The following is a 16743-nucleotide window of genomic DNA, read 5'->3' as shown; positions in this document are numbered from 1 at the left end:
AGCCAGCATCACCCCCACCTCACCTTCCCCCCCCCAGCCAGCACCTCCCCCCACCTCACCCCCCCAGCCAACATCACCCCCCACCTCACCTTCCCCCCCAGCCAGCACCTCCCCCCACCTCACCTTCCCCCCCCAGCCAGCACCTCCCCCCACCTCACCTTCCCCCCCAGCCAGCATCACCCCCACCTCACCTTCCCCCCCCAGCCAGCATCACCCCCCACTTCACCCCCCCCGGCCAGCATCACCCCGACAGATTTGCCCCACCCCCTCGCCTACCTTGGCTGGCCGGGTACAGGGCCTGGGGGGGCCGGTCCCAGCCCCCCCACAGGTAGCAGAGCCCCTGCAGATGGACGTTCTCCTCGCAGGGCTCCTGGAGCCGGGGCCCACAGGCCTGGGGAGGGAACGGGGGTCACTGGGAGGCTGGGGGTCCCCCCCCGCAGCACCACTCTGCCCCATCTCCTGTGTCGAACACCCCCTCTCCCCTCCACGCTCCCCCCATTTCCCCACCCCTCCCCCACCGCTCGCTCGGGGCACTCACGAGTATTCGGGACCCAGAGATCTCGTCGGAGGCGAGCGCCAGCCCCAGGGAGACTGGGGGGGTGTCTGGGGGGACAGAGAGTGTGAGAGACCCCGCCAGGCACCCCCAGAACCCACAGCCCCACCCCCACCCTCCGCCACTTACCAGGGAGGGGGATGGGCTGGCAGGTCCCCTCAGGGTAGGAGCAGCGATACAGGGACCCCGTCCCGTTGCCCCCCAGGGGGGCGCTCACCACGAGCCTGGGGAGAGATGGGCACAGACAGGATTGGGGGGGCTCTGATTCTGCTCCCCCCCCCCCCGGAGCTGGGATAGACCCCAGGAGTCCTGCCCCACCCTCCAGCCCCCCCTCCGGCCCCCCGCCCCGACTCTCACCAGGGGCTGCCGGACATGCGGGTGGGGACGAGCCGGTACCCGAACTGCGCGGCCGCGTCGCCCTGGAAGACGGTGGGGCGCTGGGTCTCGATGCTGAAGGCCTGGGAGGGGGCTGGACCTGGAGATCGGAGGCAGAAAGGCAGGGCACTGCTGGGGGAAGCTCACAGCTCTGGGGGCGCGGACGGAAGAGATTGGGAGCGAGGGATGGAAGGGAGATTCCCCCCCCCCCCAGAGCCGTCCCCACTGCCCAGCGCCCCCACTTTACCCCCTGGGCAGCAGCCAAATACAGACAGGACATGGGGGGGAGGGCCGGGGGGGGAGGGGCAGAGGGGCGGGGGGGAGGGGCAGAGGGGCGGGGGGGAGGGGCAGTTCTACCAAAAGTCCCCAAAGGCGCAAGAGCCCATGAGACACAACGAGATTCAACAAAAAGAGGAAACAGAGCGCGGCCCGACAGCGCGTTAACAGACATCCCGGCCCTGGGCCCCCCGGTGCCCCCCTCTCCCGCCCCTGCCCCCAGCCCCCCCGGTGCCTCCCTCTCCCGCCCCGCAGCCCCCCCGGTGCCCCCTCTCCCGCCCCACGGCCCTGCCCCCAGCCCCCCCGGTGCCCCCTCTCCCGCCCCGCAGCCCTGTCCCCAGCCCCCCCGGTGCCCCCCACTCCCACCCCGCAGCCCTGTCCCCAGCCCCGCTGGTGCCCCCCACTCCCGCCCCGCAGCCCCTGCCAGCCCAGCCCTGCCGGTGCCCCCCACTCCCGCCCCGCAGCCCTGCCCCCAGCCCCCCCGGTGCCCCCCACTCCCGCCCCGCGGCCCTGCCCCCAGCCCCCCCGGTGCCCCCCTCTCCCGCCCCACGGCCCTGCCCCCAGCCCCCCCGGTGCCCCCCTCTCCCGCCCCACGGCCCTGCCCCCAGCCCCCCCGGTGCCCCCCACTCCCGCCCCGCAGCCCCTGCCAGCCCAGCCCCGCCGGCGCCCCCCACTCCCGCCCCACAGCTCTGCCCCCAGCCCCCCCGGTGCCCCCTCTCCCGCCCCACGGCCCTGCCCCCAGCCCCCCCGGTGCCCCCTCTCCCGCCCCACGGCCCTGCCCCCAGCCCCCCCGGTGCCCCCCCCTCCCGCCCCACAGCCCTGCCCCCAGCCCCCCCGGTGCCCCCCCACTCCCGCCCCACAGCCCCTGCCAGCCCAGCCCTGCCGGTGCCCCTCACTCCCACCCCACAGCCCCTGCCAGCCCAGCCCTGCCGGTGCCCCTCACTCCCACCCCACAGCCCCTACCAGCCCAGCCCTGCCGGTGCCCCTCACTCCCGCCCCACAGCCCCTGCCAGCCCAGCCCTGCCGGTGCCCCTCACTCCCACCCCACAGCCCCTGCCAGACCAGCCCCGCCGGTGCCCCTCACTCCCACCCCACAGCCCCTGCCAGCCCAGCCCCGCCGGTGCCCCCCACTCCCGCCCCACAGCCCCTGCCAGCCCAGCCCTGCCGGTGCCCCCCACTCCCGCCCCACAGCCCCTACCAGCCCAGCCCTGCCGGTGCCCCCCACTCCCACCCCACAGCCCGGCCAGCCCAGCCCTGGGCACCTTGCAGAAGGCCCAGCGTGGCCAGAGCCAGGAGAAGCGTTTGCATTTCGGAGGCTGGCGCCATCAGTTCTCTGTCCTGCCTCGTGCTGAGTGTAACATTGCACAACCCACTTCCTTCACCTGCTTCGACCACCCCCTACCCTGACACACGATTGCTCACTGGGAGGCGCCACGGGGCCACGCAGCCACACAGCACCGGAACGGGGAGGGACCTCGCGAGGTCACCCCGTCCACCCCCTGCCCTCCCGGCAGGACCACGCGCCGTCCGGGTCATCCCTGTCAGTGTCTGTCCAACTTCTCTTAGTATCTCCAGGGAGGGAGATTCCACAACCCCCCGGGCAATTTAGTCCAGTGTTTGACCCCCCCGACGGGCAGGAACTTTTTCCTAATGTCCAACCTCAACCTCCCTTGCTGCAATTTAAGCCCCTTGCTTCTTGTTCTATCCTCAGAGGCCAAGATGAACAAGTTTTCTCCCCCCTCCTTATGACACCCTTTTAGATACCTGAAAACGGCTCTCATGTCCCCCTCAGTCTTCTCCTTTCCAAACTGAACAAGCCCAATTCCTTCAGTCTTCCCTCATAGCTCATGTTCTCTAGACCTTTAATTATTCTCGTTGCTCTTCTCTGGACCCTCTCCGATTTCTCCCCATCTTTCCTGAAATGCGATGCCCAGAACTGGACACAAAACTCCAACTGAGGCCTGACCAGCGCAGAGCAGAGCGGGAGAACGACTCCTCGTGTCTGGCTCACCACACTCCTGTTCACGCAGCCCAGAGTCACGTTTGCTTTGTTTGCCACAGTTGTCTCATGTTCAGCTTGTGGTCACTCTGGCTCCTAGATCCCTTCTGCAGGACTCCTTCCTAGACCGTCGCTTCCCATTCTGTGTGGCTGCGTCTAGACTGGCAAGTATTTCCACAAAAATGGTCGCTTTTGCAGAAGAACTCGCCAGCTGTCTACACTGGCCACTTGAATTTGCGCAAGAGCCCTGACGATCTCATGTATGACTGTCAGTGCTCTTGCGCAAATCCTAGGATGCTCCCATTCGGGAAAACGCCCTCTTGTGCAAATGTATTTGTGCAAGAGGGCCAGTGTAAACAACTAAAAACTGTTTTTCACAGAAAAGCCCCGATGCTGAAAATGGCGATCGGGGCTTTCTTGTGCAAAACCGCGTCTAGATTGGCACAGACGCTTTTCCGCAGAAAGTGCTTTTGTGCAAAAGTGTCCTGCCAATCTAGACGCTCTTTTCCGCAAATGCTTTTAATGGAAAAACGTTTCCGTTAAAAGCATTTGCTGAAAATCCTGCCCGTCTAGATGCAGCCTGTGTGTGAAACTGATTGTTCATCCCAAGTGACGTTGTGACGGGCCAGGCCGGGTCTGGGGACCGCTGAGGGCGTCGGCTCAGGGCGAATTGCTCAAAACAAGGACTCCTTACAGCCCCAGACTGGAGACCTTCCCAAATAGGCCACAAACCAGTCCCACCGAGCTCAACCCCTCAGAAACCCCAGCTCCCCCTGTGCCGCAATCAGCCCTGGACCTAACACACAGGTGAGGGGTTAGAGATCCCATCTCACCTACCCCCAACAGGTTCTCCCAGTCCCAAGAAACCAGCCACAGATCCCCAGTCAAGTTACACTCTGGATCTTACCCACAAATCACGCTGGGCCAGTCCTTTAGCATCTAACATCTACAGATTTATTAACAAAAGAAAGAAAAGCAGGAGAGTGAGGTTGTGAAGGAGAATACGTTACATGCACCGAATCCCCCAGTTCTCGAGGCAGGCTCTAGCAGAGATGTTACAGCTGCTGGCTTAGAAGTCTCTGGTTGCATCCTATGCCAGGATGGGTCCACGGTTCTTTCCGGCTCGTTGTTCCTCGCAAGACTGAATCTGGGATCAGGAGCAGAACTGAGGACAAGATGGAGATGGCCACATGGCTCTTCTACACCTCTCCTGGCATCCTCCTGGCCGGAGCAGGGCACATGGCCGAGCGACCTGTGACCTTGTGCCCTGGCTGGCTTGCAGGTATCCAGATTCCCAGACGCTCCTCAGGTGTGTACTGGCGCCTGGCGATTCATTGTCCCTGGAGCCTCGCTAATTAGCACAGACTCTGACTGACCATTCCCAGCCCCTTGCTCTGCCTCAGACGGAGAATCTCCCAGCGTCAACACAGAGTCCATGTTTCTAACCCCACACAGACATCACACACGCACATGAATCACACACACAGGATCAGTAGGACATGAGCTTCCATTGGACACCTCACATGGCTCCTTTGTACAGACTTTGGAACAACCCCCCCCCACCCATGGGTGCAGCAGTGATCTTTAGGGTCCAATACCGTGGCAGACGCACTTTGTATTTCTCCCTATGAAACTTCCTCCTGTGTCCCGCCGGCCGTTTCTCCAGACCCGTTTGAATTGTGACCCGCCCCCAGCGCACTCGCCGCCCCCGCAGCTTGGGATCCCCCGCAAGCTCACTAAGCGCCCTCTCTGGGGCAGCGTCTAAACGGGGGGTGCAGCCAGCGCAGCGACCCGGCCCCAGAACAGAGCCCTGCGGAGCCGCCTTGTTCTGCCCTCCCAGCGGGTTGAGCCGCTAATCACTCCGAGCCCGGCTCTCCAGCCCGATCCGCTCCCGCCTGCCGGCCGCCCCGCCACGGTGGGTTTGCCCAGCTGAGAGCCTGTCGAACGCCTGGTGAAGTCCAGGTGCCCCACGGCCAGCGCCCCTCCCTCAGCCACAAGGCCCCTCCCCCCGGCCGACCTGCTGCAGTGACCCACTGGCCTGTGGTCTCCATATTTCCCTTTGTGTCGCTGGGTGCTCCATCGCGCCTGTCCCCGGCCTCTCGCCCTCCCTGCAGCGCGGCCTCTGCAGGTGTGGGGCAGAGAGCAGGGCAGGGGTACTGTAGGGCAGGGAGCGGGGTGCTGTGGGGCATGGCAGGGGTGCTGTGGAGCAAGGTGCAGGGCACTGGGTACTATGGGGCATGGCAGGGGGCACCATAGGTCAATGAGCAGGGCAGGAGGTACTGTGGGGCAGGGCGCAGGGCAGTGGGTGCCATGGGGCAGGGTAGGGCAGGGGGCACTGTGGGGCAGGGCAGGGGTGCTGTGGGGCAGGGCGCAGGGCAGTGGGTGCCATGGGGCAGGGTAGGGCAGGGGGTGCCGTGGGGCAAGGCGCAGGGCAGGGGGTGATGTGGGGCAGGGCGCAGGGCAGGGGGCGCCGTGGGGCAGGGCGCAGGGCAGGGGGCACCGTGGGGCAGGGTGCAGGGCAGGGGGCGCCGTGGGGCAGGGCAGGAGGTGCCGTGGGGCAGGGCGCAGGGCAGGGGGCACTGTGGGGCAGGGCAGGGGTGCTGTGGGGCAGGGCAGGGGGTACTGTGGGGCAGGGCAGGGGGTACTGTGGGGCAGGGCGCAGGGCAGGGGGCACTGTGGGGCAGGGCAGGGGGTACTGTGGGGCAGGGCGCAGGGCAGGGGGCACTGTGGGGCAGGGCAGGGGTGCTGTGGGGCAGGGCACAGGGCAGTGGGTGCCATGGGGCAGGGTAGGGCAGGGGGTGCCGTGGGGCAAGGCGCAGGGCAGGGGGTGCTGTGGGGCAGGGCGCAGGGCAGGGGGCGCCGTGGGGCAGGGTGCAGGGCAGGGGGTGCCGTGGGGCAGGGTGCAGGGGGCGCCGTGGGGCAGGGCGCAGGGCAGGGGGTGCCCTGGGGCAGGGCAGGGGGCGCCGTGGGGCAGGGCAGGGGGTGCCGTGGGGCAGGGCGCAGGGCAGGGGGTGCCGTGGGGCAGGGCAGGGGGCGCCGTGGGGCAGGGCAGGGGGCGCCGTGGGGCAGGGCGCAGGGCAGGGGGTGCCGTGGGGCAGGGCAGGGGGTGCCATGGGGCAGGGCAGGGGGTGCCGTGGGGCAGGGCGCAGGGCAGGGGGTGCCGTGGGGCAGGGCAGGGGGTGCCATGGGGCAGGGCAGGGGGCGCCGTGGGGCAGGGCGCAGGGCAGGGGGTGCCGTGGGGCAGGGCAGGGGGTGCCGTGGGGCAGGGCGCAGGGCAGGGGGTGCCGTGGGGCAGGGCAGTGGGCGCCGTGGGGCAGGGCAGTGGGCGCCGTGGGGCAGAGGTGCGGGCAGCCGGAGGAGGAGCCCTGCGGAGCCGGCGGTGGGTTATCTGGAGGCCGCAGGCGGCTGTGGTGTCATTTCCCGGCCAGCCCCACCCAGGCTCCAGGGTTAACGCTCCGCGCCCGCCTGGCGGCTCCCTCCCCCCAGCGCTCTGGGGCGCTGCCAGGAGCAGTCACAGCTCGGGGGCCTGCTGCTGGGGGCAGCCGGGGGGTAGGAGCCAGAACATCAGAGCGGCCAGACCAGGTCAGGCCAACGGCCCGTCCAGCCCAGGGTCCGGTCGCCCACAGCGGCCAGCGCCAGGTGCCCCGGAGGGAGGGAACCGAACAGGGAATCCTCACGTGTTCCCTCCCGTCGCCCATTCCCAGCCCCAGACAAACAGGCCAGGGACCCCGCCCTGCCCCGCCCTGCCCCGCCTGGCCAACAGCCATTGACGGACCCACCCTCCATGGATCCATCTAGCTGTTACAGTCCTGGTCTCCACATCCTCCGGCGAGGAGTTCCACAGGTCGACCGCGGTGCCTGAAGAAAAACTTCCTTTGGTTTGTTTTAAACCTGCTGCCATTCAGTTCATTGGACGCTCCCTCGTTCCTGTGCTAGGAGGGAGACACGGACTCAGCCCCAACTCCTCAGCCCTGCACCGTTCCTGGGAGTTACCCCCGTCTGTGCGGGTCTCCTGGGGCGCTAAGCCCCTGGGCCCCGGAGCCTTTTCGAGCTGCACCTCGGAGCCCTCCACACGCCTGCCTCTGCCATGGGCCCCGCGGGATGCTCCTTGCTCCGGGCCCGACAGCCCACGTGGGGTCTGAGCGACCTGTCCTGGGACCAGCAGCCGGCACGCCCCCGAGCCCTCTGTGAGTCCCGGGCTGCTCCCGGGGGAGACCCCCGATTAGTGAGCCCAGCCCAGCCGGTGCCCGGCTCCGGGCCGAACGCAGCCCCTCGGGTTCCCTGGCTCCGGGGGAGACTCACTTTCCCCTTCGCCTTTCCCCGCCCACACGCATCCCACCTGGTCCGGCTGCATCACCTCACCACGGCGGGGCAGCTCCTCCTGGCTCCCCTCCTTCCGTGGGACGCTGACTTCCCAGGGCCCGGCCCCGAGCCAGGCCGGCCCCCGCTCCAGCCCTTCGGCCCCCAGCCCGGCTGCCCAGCACCTGTGAGCTCGGCCCGATCGCTCGCCCCGCGCCCCGGTCCCGGCTCCTTCCCAGGACCAGCACCGAGACCTGCCGGGGCCGTCGCTTCTGCCCCTGGGATCCTCCTGCAGAGCTCGGTCTGGAATGTAGCTGGGCTCGGGGCCGGCCCCCGGCTGTGCCTCAGTTTCCCCACCTGTGGGCAGGGCTTGGTCTGCGCCCTGCAGGCCCTGGCGCAGGGAACTCGCTCCACTCGCTGGCGGTGTCAGGGCCACGGCAAGGCAGGGACCAAGCAGGGGTGGGCCGGACAGTTCTCCTACCCACCTCGCCCCCGCATCTCCGCTGGGCACCCCAACCTCTTGGGGGCCTGAGCCCTCTCCTGCCCCCCCCCGGGCACCGAGCCCTCTCCTGCCCCCCCGTGCACCGAGCCCTCTCCTGCCCCCCCCGTGCACCGAGCCCTCTCCTGCCCCCCCCGGGCACCGAGCCCTCTCCTGCCCCCCCCGTGCACCGAGCCCTCTCCTGCCCCCCCCGTGCACCGAGCCCTCTCCTGCCCCCCCCGGGCACCGAGCCCTCTCCTGCCCCCCCCGGGCACCGAGCCCTCTCCTGCCCCCCCCGTGCACCGAGCCCTCTCCTGCCCCCCCGTGCACCGAGCCCTCTCCTGCCCCCCCCGTGCACCGAGCCCTCTCCTGCCCCCCCGTGCACCGAGCCCTCTCCTGCCCCCCCGTGCACCGAGCCCTCTCCTGCCCCCCCCGTGCACCGAGCCCTCTCCTGCCCCCCCCGTGCACCGAGCCCTCTCCTGCCCCCCCCGTGCACCGAGCCCTCTCCTGCCTCCCCTGGGCACCGAGCCCTCTCCTGCCCCCCCCCGTGCACCGAGCCCTCTCCTGCCCCCCCCCGGGCACTGAGCCCTCTCCTGCCCCCCCCCGTGCACCGAGCCCTCTCCTGCCCCCCCCCGTGCACCGAGCCCTCTCCTGCCCCCCCCCGGGCACTGAGCCCTCTCCTGCCCCCCCGGGCACCGAGCCCTCTCCTGCCCCCCCCCGGGCACCGAGCCCTCTCCTGCCCCCCCCCGGGCACCGAGCCCTCTCCTGCCCCCCCCCCGGGCACCGAGCCCTCTCCTGCCCCCCCCCGGGCACCGAGCCCTCTCCTGCCCCCCAATCTCCCGTGGGCCCGACCCCCGGGCTTGCTGGGCTTAGCCCCTCCGCGGTTACGGAGACCGGGTCACTTCCATGAGAACGTCGCAGCCGACGTGCTGCAGGGCCCCGCCGCCCCCCTTCCTGCGCCCCCCAGGATCGGGGCCCCCGGCCGGGCGAATGGCTCTCGGTCGGGGCCTCCCCGTGTCAGGCAGCGCCCCCGCCCCACCACGCCTGCGCCACACGACTCTCCCTGTCGACAGCCCTGCTGGGGGTGCTGCCCCCCTTCCCTGGCCCCTCGTGAACCCCGGGGCTGGCTGGGTGACCCCTCCCCAAGGCTGCTCTCAGCCTGGGTTACTGGTGGTCTCCCCTGGAAGGGTGAACGGGCGATGGGCCTCGTTCCGTCGGGGGTCCCTTTGCCTGCTGTGGGCCCCCCTCCCCGGGCTTTCTGGGGGCTCCTCCCCAGCCCCCGCAGTGGGGTCTCCCCACCCCCCACCTGCTGCCCAGAACCTCCCCTCCCCGGTACCCGCCCAGGCCTGTGGGCAGGTGCCCTGCGGCTGCCCCCCCCGCCCCGGAGCCGTTCTCCCAGCAGGGAGACCTGGGGCCTCCGTCCTGCCTCGGGGTCCATTCCAGCCTCAGCGGCAAAGCCCGTGTGGCCCCGTCTGGCTCCCCGCCCGGTGGCTGGTCCGTCACCAGCCTTCTCGGGGGCCGCGACGTCCCTCCCCCGCTGCACGGGAACGCGGGTCCCTGCGCACTTGGCGTCTCGGGGTCGCTCCTCACTTACCGCCGGCGACGCTCTCGGCCACCGGGGGGCAGGCTGGGTTCCCCTCCGCGCTGGGCCATGGGGGGTCCGCTCCCAGGCTCTCGCCGCACCCCGGGGCCCCGCCTGGCTCTGGAACTTGCTTCTCAACCCGCTGCCCCCCACAGCCCCCCAGCGCTCTGTCCCCACAAGGCCCCTTCCAGGGGCTGGTCATCGGCCGTTTCCGGTCCCTTCCGCTCCCCCGGCTCCAGCAGCCACTCGCGGCAGAGCCCTCTGCTCTGCAAGGGCGTCCCCGCCATCCTCGGCCACGGACTCAGCCCCACAGGCCCCCGGGCGTAACCCGGCTTCGGACGGGCCATTCGCTCGCTGGCGAGAGGCGCTTTGGCCCAACGGCCCCCAGGGACGCACCTCGGAGCCGTCGGTCACCCGGGAGCCCTGGCACGCCCATGCCCAGAGGGGCAATGCCCCCGACCCCCAGCCGCCGGGACTCGGCCAGTGACACAGGAGGGCTTGCTGTACACCTGAACCCAGCGCAGGGCCCCAGGCCTGTCGCCCCTCAGCGCCGTACCGTCCATCTGGGTCTCTCCCGCTTCCGGGGGGCTCTGGCTGCCCCCTCCGTCCAGCCGACAATCCTACAGCCCCTCCTCCAGCCTGCCGCCTTGGGCCCGTTTCTCTCCTTTGCTCCCCCACTGCCTGGAACCGACTGGCCAGGTCATCGGGGGCCTCTCTCCTCAGCCCTTTCTCCTTCCCCTGGCCAGACGCAGGTCAGCTGGGCCTCATGCGCGCCCGTCGCTGGGGTCCCTCAATCCAGGCTGTTGTATGGGTCCCAGGCAACGTCGCACCGGGTCCTCGGGACCAGCAAAGCCTCTTCCACCACCTCGTTACACACGCAGCACCCAGGGAAACCGAGGCACGCGCCCAGCACTCCCACAAAGCATGAAGGAAATCCCCCACTGTGTCCCAAGGGGTAACTAACTTTTCCTTTCTCCACACCAGTCCTGATCTTACAGACCTCTCTCTTAGCCCCCTTAGCCTCCTCTTTCCCACGCTGAAAAGTCTCCGCCCTGTTCCTCTCTCCCTCATCCAGAAGCCATTCCAAGCCCCTCTCATTTTCATCCTTTTTCCAGGGACTGAGGTAAAGCTGACTGGTCTGTAGTTCCCTGGATCGTCCTTCCCTTAAGATGGGCCCTGCATTTGCCTTTTTCCAATCATCCGGGATCTCTCCCGACCTCCACGACTTTCCAAAGCTAATGGCCAAGACTCCTCAATGACATTTGCCGACTCCCTCAGTCCCCTTGGATGCATTAAATCCAGGCCCCCAGGATTTAGCTTTGTGTATGTTTAGCTTTTCTCAATAGTTCCTAACTTGTTTTTCCCCCACTGAGGGCTGCCCACCTCCTTCCCCTACTGCGTTGCCTAGTGCAGTAGTCTGGAGGCTGACCTCGTCCGTGAAGACAGAGGCAAAGAAAACTTTGAGTGCTTCAGCTTTCCCCACATCATCTCAGTGCTATTCGGGGATAAAGTCCGTTATCCAGAGATAGCATTCTGTGTGTCTTAAGAACACGCCCGTTATTCCAAAATACATCCCAAATAACGGGCTTCTTATTCTGGCTTCCTGTAACCTCATTGCCCGGGAATTAAGGAAGACACCGGAATAGCAATTCATTTAAAAAATAGTGCTATGCAGACAGCACATTTCAAAAGAAGCTATGTCATTTGCACAGCTCAAATTGCTTAGCTTGTTTAGAGGTCTGTGCTACTGTGTAGATGTACTTTAAGGGTCCCACGCTTGCTAACATGCCTGTAGAAACCTTTCTTCTTCCCTTCACATCCCTTGCTAGCTGCAATTCCACTCGTGCTTTGGCCTTCCTGGTAAGTCCCTTGCATTCTTGAGCAATGTATTTCTACTCCTCCCTAGTCATCTGTCCACATTTCCACTTCTTGTCAGCTTCCTTTTTGTGTTGAAGTTCATCAAGAATTTCCTTGGTAAGTTACCCTGGTCGCCTGCCCTGTTTGCTTCTCTTGCTGCGCGTCGGGATGGTTTCTTCCTGGGCCTTCAATACGGCTTCTTTAAATACTGCCAGCTCTCCTGGACTCCTTCCCCCTCGTGTTAGCATCCCAGGGGGCCCTGCCCATCCGTTCTCTGAGGGAGTCAAAGGCTGCTCTTCTGAAGTCCAGGGGGTGTATTTTGCTGCTCTCCTTCCTTCCTTCAGTCAGGATCCTGAAATCGATCATCTCATGATCACTGCTTCCCGGATTGCCACCTGCATCCACTTCCGTTTGTGAGCAGCAGGTCGAGCTGCGCACGGCCCCTGGTCGGTTCCCTCAGCACTTGTACCAAGAGGTCATCCCCAACATTCCCCAAAAACTCCCTGGATTGTCTGTGTCCTGCCGTATTGGTCTCCCAACAGACGTCAGGCGATTAAAGTCCCCCACGAGAACCAGGGCCTGTGATCTGGAAGCTTCTCTCAGTTGTCTGAAGAAAGCCTCGTCTGCCCCATCCACCGGATCTGGTCTATAGCAGACACCAACCACAACCTCACCCGCTTCTTCCACCTCCACACTTGACCCAAAGGCTCAACCGGCTTTTCTCCCTCTATATCCTGGAGCTGTGAGCAATCCTACTGCTCTCTTACACACAGCGCAACTCTGCTCCTTTTCCCCCCCGCCTGGTCTTCCTGAACAGTCTATACCCTTCCGTGACAGCGCTCCACTCATGTCAGTCGTCCCACCACGTCTCCGTTATTCCAATCAAATCCTAGTTCTTCGACTGGGCCAGGGCTTCTGATTCTTCCTGTTTGTCTCCCAGGCGTCTCGCATTCGTGTACAGACACTTTACATACCCAGTTGATCGCCCGACCTTCTCCATTCGAATCAGGGGTCTTCCTTTGTTGTTCATTCCTCGTGTTTCTTCCCGGTATCCCACTTCCCCACTTACCTCTGGGCTTTGGTCACCGTCCCCCGACTAACCTAGTTTATAGATGCTCTTCCCTCTCTTGGGTAGGTGGAGCCCATCTCTTCCTAGCAACCCTTGTTCATGGAACAACATCCCATATCCAAAGCCCTCTCCCCAACACCACCTGAGCAACCACGCTTGTGCCTCCACAGTTCGATGATCCCTACCTGGATCTTTTCCTTCTACATGGAGGGTGGACGAGAACACCACTTGCACCCAGTTCCCAACACTGACGCGTACAGCACAAGCAGAGGATGTTTTCAGAGAACGATCTGCAATTACGCCAAGATCTCTCTCTCTCTCTGAGAGACTCCATCATTTTACACATTGTGCCGTAGCGGGGGCTGTCTGCTCTGTGACCCGGAGTCCCCCTGCGCTGGGATGGGAGATTCCCACTGACTCTCCCAAATGTGGATTATCCCAGACACTCAGGCTCAGCCTCCCAGGGAGAGACAAAGGGAGGGGGGCGGAGACCAGCACCTGGCTGGGGGCAGGGCTGGAAGAGAGTTTTCGTTTCTGGCTGGAATCATGGAGGAAGCAGCCTAAGCAAGGGGCTGGGATTTAGGGGCCCAGGCTCCCCCATCTCTAGGGGGGCTGAGGCCTGCCCTGGAACCAGATTACATCTGTGCTGTATCCTGAGGAAGCAATAAACTCCCTCTGTTCTACTGGCTGGTGGAGTCTGTTCGTGCCACTACGGGGGTGCAGGAGTCGGGGACCCCAACGCGCCGTCACACACGTACAGCTTTGGAAATAACCATCTTGAGCAGTTTTGTAAAAATTGCAAATGTGGCCACCTCCCTGTTTGCCCCTTTCTCCAGATCATTTCTGAATAGGTTGATTAGGATCGGTTCCCGTACGGACACCACGAGTTACCTCTCCATTTGGGAACCTCACCATTTGTTCCTGTCTTTTAACCGGTCACCAGCCCATGAGAGGACTGTCCCGCTTATGCCGTGACAGCTTACTTTGCTTAAGAGCTTCGGGGAGGGACCTTGTCAAAGGCTTTCTGGAAATCTAAGTGCACCGTATCCAGTGAATTCCCCCCGTCTGCATACCTGTTCATCCCCCTAACGAATTCTTGCAGATTACTGAGGCAGGATTTCCCTTTATAGAACCACGCTGACTCTTCCCCAACAAATCATGTTCATCTATGCGTCTGACAACGCTGTTCTCTAGTTTCAACCCATTTGCCCAGTACTGTCAGTCTCCCTTGCCTGGAACTGCCGGGATCACTTCTAGAGCCCTTTCAACAAACTGGAGCCTCCCTCATTAGGTACGGAAGCTGATTTAAAGGCAGGTTACAAACCACAGGTAGGAGTTCCAGTTTCCCATGTGAGTTCTGTCAGAGCTCTTGGGCGCATGCCATCCGGGCCCGGTGGCTTGTGACTGTGAAGCTTATCCATGTGCTCCAAGGCTTGCTCTGTGACACCTCAGTCTGGGACAATTCCTCAGATTTCTCACCTAGAAAGACTGGCTCGGGTTTGGGAGTCTCCCCAACATCCTCAGCCGTGAGAACCGATGCGAAGGATTCATTTCGTTTCTCCACAACGACCTCATCGGCCTTGAGTGCTCCTTTGCCGTCTCGATCGTCCAGGGGCCCACTGGCTCTTCAGCCGGCTTCCTGCCTCGGATGGTCTGCTCTGTTTGTGTGGATTTGGCGGGCTGCACTTCAAATTCTCCTGCGGTCCTGCCTCGCTCTCCCTGGCCCCGACTCACCAGAATACACGCTCTCCTCTGGGCCGCAGCAGAGTCCCACTTCCCCTTTCGAAAGCAGGCCGTTTGCTTCCCTCTAACTGACTTTCCCTTGGCTGTGTAGCAGGGGTGGGGGATGGGACTTAGGCTCAAATTGTAAAGATGGGGCCATTCTCACAGAAAGGTTTGAAAGTTTCCACGCGGCTACCAGTCATTCACACTTCTGCCTGCTCCTCGGCCTTTCAGTTTCACTCGCCGCCTTGTGAGTTGAGCTCCCCTTGCAGGAGTTCAGTGCTGATGTGGAGTTCCCCTCCCACCCAAGGGTGTTGCACCGAATTATATTATGTTCTCTGGGTTCTCTCCCCAGCTGTGGGAAAGGAGGGGACTCCAGAGGCCAGAGCAGAGCAGGGGGTGGGGAGGAAGGACTCCTAGATTCTCCGGCAGCCAGTCCCAGTTGGAAATGGGGCGATCAAGAGCGGAGTGGGGGGAGCTACGTGGGGAAACAGAGAGAAGGGATTCAGCAGAGAAAGGAGCCTGGGGCTGAGAGCCTAGGGGAGGCATCGGGGCAGGGCTGGTGTAAGGGGATGGTTAGGGAATGGGAATGGCTGGGGATAAGGGCGGGGTTTGGGGCTAAGGAGAGGGCTTGCAGTTTGCAGAGCGGGGTGATGGAGCTTCCGTGCCTCGGGAGAGTGGAAGGAGCCGGGACGGAGGGGAGGGGTTTAGAATCAGAACCACAGGTCCTACCATGAGGGCAGGGCCTGGACCTGACCTGTCAAGGTCCCTTCCGGTTCTCGGGTTCCCTGATTCTATTCTTCTAAGCAGAAGGAACCTCCAGAGGTCATCAAGCCCCATCGAGACCAGCCCTGGCAGGCACCTGTTCAACCTGCTCTTAAATATCTCCAGGGATGGGGATTCCACAACCCCCCGGGCAATTGAGTCCAGTGTTGAACCACCCCGACAGGCAGGAAGTTTTTCCTAATGTCCAACCTCAACCTCCCTTGCTGCAGTTGAAGCCCATTGCTCCTTGTCCTGTCCTCAGAGGCCAAGGGGAACAATTTTTCTCCCTCCATCTTGTGACACCCTTTTAGATACCTGAAAACGGCTCTCATGTCCCCTCTGTCTTCTCCTTTCCAAACTAAACAAGCCCAGTTCCTTCAGCCTCCCCTCATAGCTCATGTTCTCTAGACCTTTCATCACTTTCATAGTTTTTCTCTGGACTTTCTCGAATTTTCCCACATCTTCCTTGAAATGTGGTGCCCAGAACTGGACCCAATACTCCAACTGAGGCCTGGTCAGCACAGGGTACAGCGGAAGAATGACTTGTCGTGTCTTGCTCACAACACTCCTGACAATACATCTCAGAATGAGGTTTGCTTTTTTTGCAACAGCGTCACACTATTGACTCACATTTAGCTTGTGATCCACGATGGCCCCGATATTCATTTCTGCAATCCTCCTTCCTAGGCAGTCACTTCCCATTCTGTGTGTGTGAAACTGCTTGTTCTTTCCTCAGTGCTTAGCATTCGGCCTTATTGAAACTGATCCTATTTATCTCCGACCAATTATCCAGTTTGTCTGGATCGTTTTGAATTACATTCCCAACCTCCACAGCACTCGCAACCCCTCCCAGCTTGATACTGTCCACAAACTTAACAAGTGTCCTCTCTACGCCATCATCTAAATCATGGAGGAAGATATTGAGCAGAACCGGTCCCAGAACAGACCCATGCGGAGCCCTCTTGTTCTGCCCTTCCAGCATGACTGTGAACCGTTAATAACTCCTCTCTGGGATCAGTTATCCAGCCAGTTCTGCACCTGCCTTATAGCAGCTCCATCTAGGTTGTCTTTACCTAGTTTATTGATAGGAAGGCCATGCAAGACTGTATCAAATGCCTTACTGAAGTCTAGCTATACCACGGCCACCACTTCTCCCTCATCCACAAGGCTTGTTACCCTGTCAAAGAAAGCTGTCAGTTGGTCTGACGTGATTTGTTCTTTACAAATCCTTGCTCTTACTTATCACCTTACTATCTTTCAGATAATTGCCTTAATTATTCACTCTACAGTCCTCGCCCACAGACAACCCACCAACCTGAAGCAAATTCTCACCAGCAACTACACACCGCACCACAGTAACTCTAACTCAGGAACTCCAATCCCTGCAACAAAGCCCGGTGTCAACTCTGCCCACATATCTACACCAACGACACCATCAAAGGACCTAACCGCATCACCCACACCATCACGGGCTCGCTCACCTGCACATCTACCAATGTAATATGCAGAGCTCGCCAAGCAGCGGCAAGCCCTGTTCGCCAGCCGCGCGGAAGCACACACTGTGCATGTGCTGACCGTGCTGCGTGGCCCCGCTGGGCTAAAATCTACTTGCCACGGGCGAGTAGATTGCCTAATTTGTCGAGCCCAGGTAATATATGCCACCATGTGCCAACAATGCCCCCTGCCATGTACACTGGCCAGACTGGACAGCCCCTACGTAAAAGAATAAACAGACTCAAAACAGATACCAGGAATGGTAACATCCAAA

At 63.0% G+C, this 16743-nt stretch overlaps 1 protein-coding gene across 6 annotated transcripts in view; it reads right to left on the bottom strand.

Annotated features, from left to right (window-relative positions):
• Positions 1 to 16743, bottom strand: part of ITGAL (integrin subunit alpha L) — a 40078-nt gene that overhangs the window by 22707 nt on the left and 628 nt on the right. Inside the window, exons 1-5 of one of the 6 annotated variants that reach the window (XR_012903739.1) lie at positions 4214 to 5168; positions 911 to 1028; positions 683 to 777; positions 539 to 603; positions 277 to 391 (exon numbers count right to left, since the gene is read on the bottom strand). Coding sequence is in view for 5 of the 6 variants with exons in the window: in XM_075928767.1 (XP_075784882.1) it covers positions 277 to 391; positions 539 to 603; positions 683 to 777; positions 911 to 1028; positions 4214 to 4292 (472 nt within the window). In the remaining variant the exon portion in view is untranslated. Of the gene's footprint in view, positions 1 to 276; positions 392 to 538; positions 604 to 682; positions 778 to 910; positions 1029 to 2466; positions 2828 to 2968; positions 3497 to 4213; positions 5169 to 16743 lie in introns of those variants that run through there. The other 5 variants (XM_075928767.1, XM_075928764.1, XM_075928769.1 and 2 more) reach the window with 5 other exon arrangements.

Source organism: Pelodiscus sinensis, chromosome 4 (genome assembly GCF_049634645.1).
Source record: "Pelodiscus sinensis isolate JC-2024 chromosome 4, ASM4963464v1, whole genome shotgun sequence".
Classification (NCBI taxonomy): Eukaryota; Metazoa; Chordata; order Testudines; family Trionychidae; genus Pelodiscus; species Pelodiscus sinensis.
The sequence above is the reverse complement of the archived record's forward strand: the minus strand, read 5'-3'. Positions and strand labels throughout refer to the sequence as shown.